The following is a 10,994-nucleotide window of genomic DNA, read 5'->3' as shown; positions in this document are numbered from 1 at the left end:
TGACCCTGGACCACAAAACTATTTTTCAAAATTGAGATGTACACCTCATCTGAAAGCTGAATTAATCAGCTTTTTAAAGTTGTCCAAATGAATTCTTAGCAATGCATATTTATGCAATTTTGATATATTAGTAGGAAATGTACTAAATAGCCTAATGATTTTTGACATAAAAGAATAAATCGATAATTTTGACCCAGACCACAAAGTCTGATTTTGTACTCCGGGGTCAAATATTAGATGTTCTGGTTCTACAGATTTAATGATTATGTAACCAAGTGACGCTAAACATGTATGATAATCCAATTTGAACCAATGTTATCAAATCATTTTATTGTAAACAAAAGTAAAAACTGTAACAAAGTATAGTCGTTAATTAATAAAAATTGGCCACATCAATAAAAAAAAAAAACATCCCCTTTGAAGACGATTGATTTTTAAGCAGCTGCTGTTTAATATTATTATTCTTGCTTAAGAGTCTCATAATGTAAAAAAGAAAAAACTTGGGTTGTAGAATCCAAAGTAATATTTACATATTTACAAAAAAGAAAAAGAAAATCGCAAACCTCTTCAGGGTTTACCATTCAAGCAGTCTATAAAGGCACAGTGTGATCTGAATGGGCATGCATAGAAGATCAGAACACATGACCACCTGATCTCTGACCAAAGAAAGGAATTTCACAAACTGTCAAATTATTTATGCATGCAGCAAAGTATACAGAGAAATCGTGCAAAAGTACTGAATGTCATCTGGTAATGCCTCTTTGGAGAAAATGCAATGCAACAATAAGAGATAATGCTTTGAGATTGTCATCAGGATGTTTGTAAGACTGGAATGTTTGGTTGTTTCATGTAAGGCTTCACGTAAAGTGTATTTTCCAGGTTTTTTAATGTTCATCTTCATCTTTTGAATCACTGCTATCGCCCAATCCCAGATCTTCAGTGTCGTCATCCTCAGGATAATCTTCTGCCATCAAGCGTCGCTGTAACTCTTCAAGACCCAAGAAGCGCTTCAGAAGTGCAGCCAGTGCCTCCACATCACTGAATATAAGAAAAATGGTAATAATATACTTAACTGTCCAGCAAATAGTCACATTGCAAAAAAATAAAATAAATGAATGGCGTAAAAATACTTTGGTGATATTAATTTATTAAATTGCTTTTACAGTTTTATCTGTTGTAAAGCTTCTTTGGGTACTCTGCCTGAAAAGTGCTTATTTTATTATAAAAAAAGGGTTGTTTTTTGTAAATAATTTTTTTTAGTTATATTGCTATTTATCATTACAATTTAAAACAACTTATCTATTTTTATATATTATAAATGGTTATTTATTCAGCAGCCAATCCTCCAGTCTTTATTTGAAATAATTTTAACCAGGCTAACAGGTTATACTGATTTAGTGATCAATTTTAATTTTTATTATTATTATTATTATTATTATTATTATTATTATTATGAATGGTGAGAAATTTATTTTTTCTTCTTCTTCTTCTTCTTTTTTTACACAATCACAGGACTGGAAACTGAGCTTTAAATACCTGCGTGAGCCCAGCGTGGCACTTTGGGTAAGAGGGTGAGAGAAACCTGTCGCCAGACGCAGCACCAACAGGTAACCCTTCCCCAAATACCTCACCCTCTCCTCCTGAACACTCACGTCCCGCAGGTGCCGCAGATCTAACACCACTGAGCCAGAGAAAACAACATTTCAGTTGAGCAATCATACAGTGCAAAATAAATAGCAACATATAACACAAAACTCACCTCTCTCGTGCCCTCTTTTCCACATAGTCAATATCATGGTATAGAGACTAAACGTCTTTAATTCGATCTCGTTCTTGGATTTATCAAACACTGCCTCCTAAAGACAAACCCAAACAGAATGTTAAGACAGCGGAGTACATCCACGACAGATGCAGCGTGTGTAAAATGTCTCCCACCTCCCATTCCTCCATATTCTGTAGAGCCACAAAAAAGCAGCCCGTCACATAGAACATCTTCCATAACACGCTGTCTACAACAAAAGACCAAAGCAAAGTGAGCAACACGGATGACAAAAACACTTCCTCTTATTGTTTCATTCACTTCCAGGGTTTTTCAAAATTGAGGAAACATTTCTCACCAGCGCTGTAATAGGCTGCTGCCAGTCCAACTGAAGCAATACCTGTAAAAAGAGGAAGTAGGAAGACATTCAAAGATATGGTATGTTGCACATGGTAGACTCCACACTTCTAGTCACCAATGTCTCTCTTTACAAATGATCTCATACCAACAAGGAGGGACCACGATCTGATCCCAGGAGACCTCTTCAGATGGAGAAGATCAGATGTGTGCTTCTCTACGACCATATACCCCATCTGTAAATACATTTCAAATGTTTTGGAACACTTAAAAGATCTATTTGGACATTTCCAGTAATGTGTGTAGCAACCCTGTACTTATCATAATATGACAGAATACTTGCCAGCAAAGGAAAGCTCATCCTTTAATATCACACACGTGTTTTATGAACAGCACACGGTATATAATCATAATAAACCTGAGCAGTTTCGTATACTCTTGAAATAGCACAAGGACAACACCCTCATTAATGTGACCACAGATGTCCTGCCATAAACTGACAGCACGTGAAAGCATCAGACATCTTACTTACCTTAATAAATCGCGTTCCTCTTCTAAACAATTAAATATAATTATTTTCGAAATAGATCAAATCTAAATGTTGGAAATTTGCAATAGAAATCTGGAGCGAAACAGATTAAGGAAATAAAATGTGTAGCTCGCGCAACAACACACACGAGCCCTCCTTCGAATGATGTTGACTTCCGCTCAGCGGTTTCCGTTCTGATTGGCCAGCATCTATTAAAGGAGCCCGCCCTTTACATTATAACGCCTCCTTTCTGCTCGATTGCGAACTCCTAACTCCATAATTCCCGTTATGCTGGATTGAAATGTCTATAAATCCAATAGCGTTTTAGTAATTTATGCAATACCCTTGTTTTAATGTCATATATGGCATAACTAAAATATGTCAAAATATTCTTATTTACGATTAAAATGTGTTTTTACAGTAAAGGCAAGCATTGTTGCTGATTCACGCATGCGTGACCATCCAGGCAAGGAGTCATTCTCGCGAATCGGTTCTTTCAAACAGTTCGCTTCTATGAACCGAATCAATATTTCAGAGGTATCTTTACGTCATGACGTATACGTGCTATCACGTAGTCCCTCCTGATGACATTCCGGTGTGGCACATTTTCTATTAAATTGTAATTGTACATGTATTATGTCCAAGTTCATTAAGTTGCAGCCATGATTTGAGTCGAACGTCAACGGAAGGCAATGGCGTTTAATCCGCCTAATCATGAATCAGATATGTTCAATCTTTATGAATCGGACATGTCTGACAGAGAACTGCTTGGTTCAGTGAGTCGGTGACTCGAGAACGATTCAACGGAATCATTTAAAAGATCCGACTCAAAAAGACGGTTAATTCACGATTCGGACATCGCTTAAGGACAATGGAGTCGGATACACCGGAGTCGGATACACCGGAGTCAAATCGAGTAGAGCTCCTTCTATCGCAAATATGTCCCAGTCGGATTAGTCAGAGTTATGAAACGGATGACTGGATGAACATCAGTGTTATATGACCGCAGTGCGCTGTTTTCTGATGACCAGCTCGCGCTTTCAACTGTCATTAAGAGAAGTTCCTTGTTGTAAAGACCTACTGCTGCTTCGACTCCTGAGTTTCCCCCTGAACAATAAGGGCTCCATGTGATTTTTATGTGAGTTGGGTGGCCTATTTTATTTTTGGTTGTAGTTTGTGCTTTATTTTAGCACTCAGGCACTCGGTAACGTTAGGTTATGGGACAGGTGGTTAAGTAAATGTCACGGTTATCTAAGAAAATCGAAATCCTCAGAGCTTTTGATGATGTTATTATTACGTTACCCTATCACGTTGAGAAATCAATGTAATCCAACCGCTTAACCCGTGATTATGTACAAAAGCTTCTGATATCCTCAAAACAGTAATCAGGTGAAACTGAAAAGAGTATATCATGGGAACCTAGAAATTATCACATTTCCCCTCAATTTGAGCTTGGGTGAATGCTTGAGGTTAATAACGGTGTTTTTGTAACTCTAACGTTAACTCTGTAATTCTAACCCAGCACTTTAGGTTTAATATGTGTTTTTGGTGTCATATAACATCCAGAATGCTCTATAAATACTGAAAGTACAGAAATGCTGACAGGTTTTATTATCTTTTCACAGGGCACTGAACATTTCAGGAGCTCCTCATACAATGTCTGAAGTCAGTATTGGACGGAAAAAAGAAAAGTGTGAGAATTGCACTAAACAGGTAATAAATCAATTTAATTTAATTTAATACTGATTTATGTCTGACCTAAATGCAAGTTTTGGTTTCTATCTGAATTAGAGTCTGTTCTCATGATTTTTCTAGTCTAGTTACTAATCACTGTTTATTTCCCCCTCAATGCCACTCTTAGTGCAACAAGAAACAGAGTGAGGAAGGTATAAACTCACTACAGGAGAAAGGTGTTGCCACTGGAGAGGTATTTCTCGTTTTTTATTCATGATAAGTGTCAGACACACTCATTGAGTTGCACTCATCTGATAAACTGTGGTTTGCATCTGTTGTTTTGTTTGTGTTTGGTCTGGGGGAGGATGAATGAACAAATTTGTGTTGGACGTGTGGATGTTGATAATCTGATACATGCTTTTTCTCAGGTGAAAGAGTCTACCTCAGTTCAGCAGGTGTTGTTGAGCGCGTGTCTGTCCTGTGACGGCTGCGTATCAGAGGACGAAGGCCAGAGAATCTCTCAGCAAAATCTGGAAGAGATCAACCATGTGCTTGCCCTCAATAAGGTAGTGTAGTGTAAGACAAAAAATAAATGCTTTGAAACGACTTTGAAAAGATGGTCGGCGTGGATGTATCTCACGTTGTTATTTTTGTTGTATTTGCAGAAATGTGACACTTCGAAGCACAAAATTCTTGTGGTGTCTGTGTGTCCCCAGTCGCTGCCTTTTTTTGCTATTAAATTTCAGCTGGATGTTCCAGCAGCTGCAAAGAAACTCTGTGGCTTCCTGAAGAGAGTGGGTACGTCTGGACGCCACATTTGCTTTGAAGTCAGTGTCAGTTTGCCAACATCCTTAATCAAATACTATAGTAAACATCTGCCATGTGCAATATGACTTAAGCTAAAAACTGTCCTAAATATTTGTACACAAGTGTTATTCCAGTATTTCTTTCATGCTGTATTAAGGCTTCTTTCGTCTCTTTCTTCAGGGGTACATTATGTCTTTGACACTACAGTAGCTGCAAGTTTTAGCATTTTGGAAAGCCAGAAAGAGTTTGTTCAGCGTTACCGTCGCAAACATCATGATTCTAATGCCATGCCGATGTTCACATCCTCTTGTCCAGGTAAGACCACCCTGATAACCACCCGAAATCATTTACATCTCTAACACGCACTGTATATAAAGGGATCAAAGTGGCAATGTGCAAGTAAGTCACTGCATTGCATTTTTATAAGCTAATTTGTGACCGCTGATGTGATTATGCTTTCAGCTTTGAATGCAAGAGAAGATTGGATCTTCATATCATTGTAAAACTCTTGAAAATTATAGGTGAAGTGGTTGCCAACTGACATCGTCTTGTGGCACAAATAAGCAGCACCTTTGAGTCAACCTCAAGCCTTTGTGCTTTTCAAACATTTTGTCTCTAAATGTAGATAAGAGCCAAATGTGGTGCAGTGTGTAAGTGTAGGTCGTCTGTGAATGGGTGGGACTGTGTTAGATAGCCATAGCATTCTGCAGCTGTGAGATAGATGAGTGTAAGCTGCCTTACACACCCTTCTTGCCCTTTTAACAACTTACTTCCTCACTTTCAGTGGCCATTATTTCATTTTTATCATGAATGATAATTATTTCCTCACTAACCAGATGTGTTTATCCAATGTGACTTACAGTATGTTTGGTTCAGTGAGAGTTCTCAGAAACCGGTGTGGCTTGCTTAAATGCAACATTAACACTTTTATTAAGCTTGGACGCAATGAATTGATTACGGTAGTAATAGTTGTATAAACGGGTTCAAGATACAGTAATATTTTCATGATTTGATTAGTTCATAGTTATGAGTTATTGTCAGAGCTTGCATTTTGGTCAAAATAATTGTTTCACCTTGTCATAGCTCTAAATGCTGGTCACGTATTTTTCTCAAAAAATAGTAAAATAAAAAATGACATTACTTGTAAAAATAAAAAGGCAAAACAAATAGTCTTTCTGGTATGAGAATATCAATTCAGTGTTGTCAGATAAAATGGTAGTCAATACTGCTTACTATTGTCACAAGTTGCTGTATGTAGTAAACATGCAGAGATTAAATGTGTAACTGTGTGTGTTTTTGTGCAGGATGGATTCGTTATGCAGAGCGTGTTCTTGGGAGCCTGGTCACACCACACATCTGCACCGCCAAATCACCTCAGCAGATCATGGGCTCCTTGGTCAAAGACTTTTTTGCCAGACAACAGGTGAGAGCTGTCTAGGGCTTACTGGTCCATCTCTTATTAATACTGACAGAATGAGGAACTGAATCTGTGTTGTCTTTTGTAGAAGCTGACCCCAGATCAGATTTTCCATGTGGTGGTGGCTCCCTGCTTTGATAAGAAGCTTGAAGCTGTAAGAGAGGAATTCTACAAAAGCATCCTAGAGACCAGAGATGTCGACTGTGTCCTTACGTCAGGTACGACTGCGAGGAGATACTGGGCTACTTCTGTTACCTTTTCAGATCAATTATTAAACAAGTAAAATTAGATTTATTTCTCCTTATATAATACTTGCCTTGTCTGTCTTTCCTTCTTGGAAATGATCAAGGTCTATTGTATGTTAATGTGTAGAAACAGGTCGCACAGGTTTCATAAAGGGTGTTTTTGTGAACTTTGTACTCCTGAAATGACACTAAATGGCTGGTTTTTGTTTAGGAGAGATTCTCCACTTAATGGAGCAAAGCAAAGTTACTGTAGAGGAAGTGGACTCTGCTCCTTTGGATCATGTGTAAGTTAAATTAACACCATTATATTGGAATTAGAATAAACGATTTATAAGTCTTTGCATTTATCCTATTAAAGAAAAGGCAATCTTGAGTCTTGCCGAACTGTTATACTGTTGAAAATAAGAGGCAAACAATCCTGAAATGTGTGTGTGTGTGTGTTTGTTTTAGATTTGGTGAGACCGCTGACCCAGATATGACCAGACATGAAGGTCGTGGATCCGAAGGCTTCCTGGAGCATATTTTCAAACATGCAGCCAAAGAGCTGTTTGGGCTAGACGTCCAAGAGATTGTGTACAAGACACTCAGGTGAGAAACCGTATTTGATGACTGTAAATTGATCATCTGTATTATTTACAAGATATGAATATGTAGTCCATGCTAAATAATAATCATACTATTATCCTTCATTGATTTTCTAAACCACTGTCTTGTTTCTGCTAGGAATCGAGACTTCCAGGAGGTGGCGCTAGAGCGTGATGGAGAGACTCTGCTGCAGTTTGCTGCAGTTTATGGCTTCCGGAACATTCAGACTTTAGTGCACAGAATGAGAAACGGGAAAGTGCCTTACCAGCTTGTAGAGGTGCTCTCCTGCCCTGGAGGTGTGCAATACTTTTTTCATCTGGAAGCTTTTTCAAAAAAAGACGTCAACCGGAAGCTTTTATTTAAAAAGACGTCTCTTCTGCTCACCAAGTCTGCGTTCATTTGATCCAAAAGTACAGCAAAAACAGTAAAATTTTTACTGTTTAAAATAACTGTTTTCTATTTGAATATATTTTTAAATATATTTTTTCCTGTGACTTTAAAGCTGAATTTATTATTATTCCAGTCACGTGATCCTTAGGAAATCATTCTAATATTCTGATTTGCTATTCAAAAATGTATTATTACTATTTTGAAAACAGCTACATATAAATTTTACAAATATTAAATTAATTATAATAACTTTTAAAAGGTAATTTATACAAATAAGCTTGAACATATTATTATTAGTATAATAGGGTTTGCATTATCATAAAACTTGGAAATTTCAGGGTGTTTTCAATTTGCGAGACCTAGAATACAGTTAATATAGAAATATAGTCAATATTTGGGGTCATAATTGTTTTTATCTGTTTTTAAAGAAGTCTCTAATGCTCACCAAGGCTGCTTTCAGTTGATCAAAAATACAGTAAAACAGTAATATTATAATATTACACTTTAAAATAACTTTTCCATTTTATTACATTTTCCAATGTAATTCACTGTAATTTATAAAATACAAATAATGAATTGTACTTAAGTGAGTGTAAATGTTTTTTCTTGTTTTGCACTATTATTTATGTGGCTAAATAGTTTTTTGTAAGCAATAAATGGCTCAAAAGCCATCATTAAATATTAGATATGAATACATTTGTTATATTAAATCTCAAATATCAAGTTAATGATACATTTTTCAAAAATATAACTATTATAAATGATTTGTACATTTATAAATGTTTCTTCTTTGCCTCTTAAGAAAATTTTTGTAATTTATAAATGATGTAAATGTATTGAAATGATACTGTGAACGTTGCCATCAATATAGCCATTGTTGGTGACATGGTGATAAAACATAAATGAATACATTTCTTCTTTTTGACTTTCAGGCTGTTTAAGTGGACGAGGACAAGCTGAGGGAGAGGGAGGTCGTCCTGACCGAACATTGGTCCAGCAAATGGAAGAGCACTATAGCAGCTTACCTGTCCGTCTACCTGCCACCAACCCAGAGGTCCAGCGCCTCTACCAGGACTGGCTGGACGGCCACGACTCCCCACATGCGCAGCAGTGCCTCCACACTCAGTACAAGAACAGCACACAGCCGCCCTCTCAGATACTCAATTCTGATATTCAGTGGTGATCTGAAGTCACTGATGCGTTACCGTATATCAGAAACCAAATCTGGCATTAAAAGCACCAATCAAGACTGACTGTTTGATGCCATCTTGGGATCACACGGACTGCAATGTGTATGCAGTAAAAGAAAAGTTGAACAGAGGACCAAACAGGCCTCCTGTTCTTTCCAGTGAATCAGATTCTGCTTTACTAATGCGAAAATTTGCATTCGTTAACTAGTTTTCTGGAACATTCACTCACATTACACCTAATGATGTCATGCATGGTTGGGCAACCAGCCATCACATAAAAGTGTTATTAAAATAACAATAACAAGGCAAAAATCTCTGGTTATTATTGATATTAATTACTGGACCCTGTTCATACGGATTGTAAGAAATATTGATGGCATTGAAAGTGTGAAACTAATACATACTGGCACAGTGAATTAAAGAATGGGACTCCTTGCTGGCTGAGGCTATTTAAACCAGCTCCTCCCACAAACATGTTATAAGGATCTACCTTTTACCAAAAAAAAAAAAAATCTCCATTTTTCAAATCTCATATCACACCAGAAAGGCATTTATTTTCATTAACAATTAAGGAAAAAAAAAATAAGTTGAAGATAAAGTATCGGGTAGGGTTAGGGTAGGTGTAGTCCCAATAAGTAGTTCCTTTATTGTCCCACTAAGGTGCCATCCATTTAATAATTATAATACAAATTATAATTTACACTCAGCTGCGTTATTATTGCATACGGTTTTACGATGTACTATAATACTGAGGTGCAGATAATTGGCACTATTTGCAATAAGTAGTATAAATAGCAGAAAATCCTGCTGTTTTAACAGTTAATAAATTTATAGCTATCTGCACTTAGTGTAAAATCATAGCACTAAAAAGGCTGCTGTTTTCACACACAGTGTAAATAGCATCCATCACTATTTGCACTTCCTTAAAGAATACCACAACCATCAATTAAAGCTTCCTCTTTTTTTTGTTCTTTTTTTTTTAAGTCCAGTAATTTTAACAAACCTGCCAGTGGTTGTCATCTTGCTCCGATGCATTAAGAAATTAGTTGTTAGGACCATGCACTTACAAACTCTCCTATATTCTAGTGTGTCTGTACATACCCTGTGAATCTCACTTATTTAATTAAATATAATTTGACTAATTTAATTATGATTTTACCCACCAAAAACATAGTATTACAGCACAGAAAATACATTAGATGTTTCCATAGCTTCCATCTGGGCCTGTTTAGAGCCAATTGTGTGTTTGTAAATGTCTTCTATTCACATGAACACCAATTTTTCTGTATTGAGTGGTCAGATTATTGGTTTGCTTTTTGTTGGACTTTTCTAATGAGACACTAGATGGCAGAATGCACCACTGTATATGGATTTATTGATGGCCAGCAGTTGGGGCCTCAAATCCCTCAGTGTGCCCACTGCCCAGTATGTATCATTTGCTGCAATAAGTAACCTGTTTGTGAGCGGTTCCAACTGTGTGAGCTTGTGTTGCAACTGGCTGCTCTGTCACAACATATTTCTGTGTCATAAAATGAATCACACTTGTCACCTTATGTGCTGCAGCACCACCCTTAATTGCGATAAAAGATGCGGTCTGAGTGGTAAGCTGATTTTCTTCTTGATATATTTATATTACTAGTTTGGTGCTAAATATAGATTTTTTGTTTGATAAACTTTTTTTGATGAAAGAACAAAAATATAGTATCCCAGCGTAATAAACAATTAGAAGAGAAGCAACAAGAGATGTAAAAAAAAAAGGATAGAACCTGAAACCATTAAGAGTAACAAAAATTGAAATAAGTAGAAGAACTTGTAACATCAGGGTAAATCTAATTCTCAATGAAGCAATCTTGCCTTATTGCACAAACGTGTGTCCTTCCAATTTTGAGCCATTAACCAGTGTAGTGAATTCAGACACATGAGAAGCCATTAGGAGGTTTGATTTTAGTCTCTTAATCTTCACATAAAAATTTAAAAAGCAAATGACCACACAGTGCCACAGAGATGTTCTTTGAGCATTTAGTGTATTTGAGACACTTGC

The 10,994-nt window shown here is 36.7% G+C and overlaps 2 protein-coding genes across 2 annotated transcripts; one reads left to right on the top strand and one right to left on the bottom strand.

Moving 5' to 3' along the window:
• Positions 1–292: 292 nt before the first annotated feature.
• On the bottom strand, positions 293–2,834 carry LOC113111643 (cytochrome b-245 chaperone 1 homolog). The gene is made up of 7 exons (XM_026276599.1): positions 2,649–2,834; positions 2,265–2,352; positions 2,118–2,159; positions 1,936–2,009; positions 1,760–1,856; positions 1,537–1,681; positions 293–1,038 (listed from the first exon to the last, which is right to left on the bottom strand). Exons 2-7 carry the CDS (start codon positions 2,350–2,352, stop codon positions 885–887), a joined length of 600 nt encoding a protein of 199 aa, XP_026132384.1. The 5' UTR covers positions 2,649–2,834; the 3' UTR covers positions 293–884.
• Positions 2,835–3,491: 657 nt separating this feature from the next.
• On the top strand, positions 3,492–9,265 carry LOC113111641 (nuclear prelamin A recognition factor). Its single transcript, XM_026276597.1, has 12 exons — positions 3,492–3,783; positions 4,271–4,358; positions 4,507–4,572; positions 4,748–4,885; positions 4,985–5,117; positions 5,307–5,441; positions 6,431–6,549; positions 6,632–6,761; positions 7,000–7,072; positions 7,239–7,376; positions 7,512–7,669; positions 8,696–9,265. Coding segments are annotated over exons 1-12 (1,431 nt in total). The 5' UTR covers positions 3,492–3,781; the 3' UTR covers positions 8,947–9,265.
• The last annotated feature ends 1,729 nt before the right edge of the window (positions 9,266–10,994 follow it).

This window comes from Carassius auratus, chromosome 12, assembly GCF_003368295.1.
Source record: "Carassius auratus strain Wakin chromosome 12, ASM336829v1, whole genome shotgun sequence".
NCBI classification, from domain to species: Eukaryota; Metazoa; Chordata; class Actinopteri; order Cypriniformes; family Cyprinidae; genus Carassius; species Carassius auratus.
The sequence above is the reverse complement of the archived record's forward strand: the minus strand, read 5'-3'. Positions and strand labels throughout refer to the sequence as shown.

Bases quoted from the DNA above. Each gene is read 5' to 3' on its own strand.
- LOC113111643 (XM_026276599.1), bottom strand. From the start codon at position 2,352: ATGGGGTATATGGTCGTAGAGAAGCACACATCTGATCTTCTCCATCTG. The intron at 1,682-1,759 runs GTGAGTTTTGTG...TCTCTGGCTCAG, and splicing joins GAAAAGAGGGCACGAGAGAG to TGGTGTTAGATCTGCGGCAC. The intron at 1,039-1,536 runs GTATTTAAAGCT...TCTTATATTCAG, and splicing joins GCCACGCTGGGCTCACGCAG to TGATGTGGAGGCACTGGCTG.
- LOC113111641 (XM_026276597.1), top strand. The intron at 5,442-6,430 runs GTAAGACCACCC...GTTTTTGTGCAG, and splicing joins GTTCACATCCTCTTGTCCAG to GATGGATTCGTTATGCAGAG. The intron at 7,670-8,695 runs GTGTGCAATACT...TTTGACTTTCAG, and splicing joins GGTGCTCTCCTGCCCTGGAG to GCTGTTTAAGTGGACGAGGA.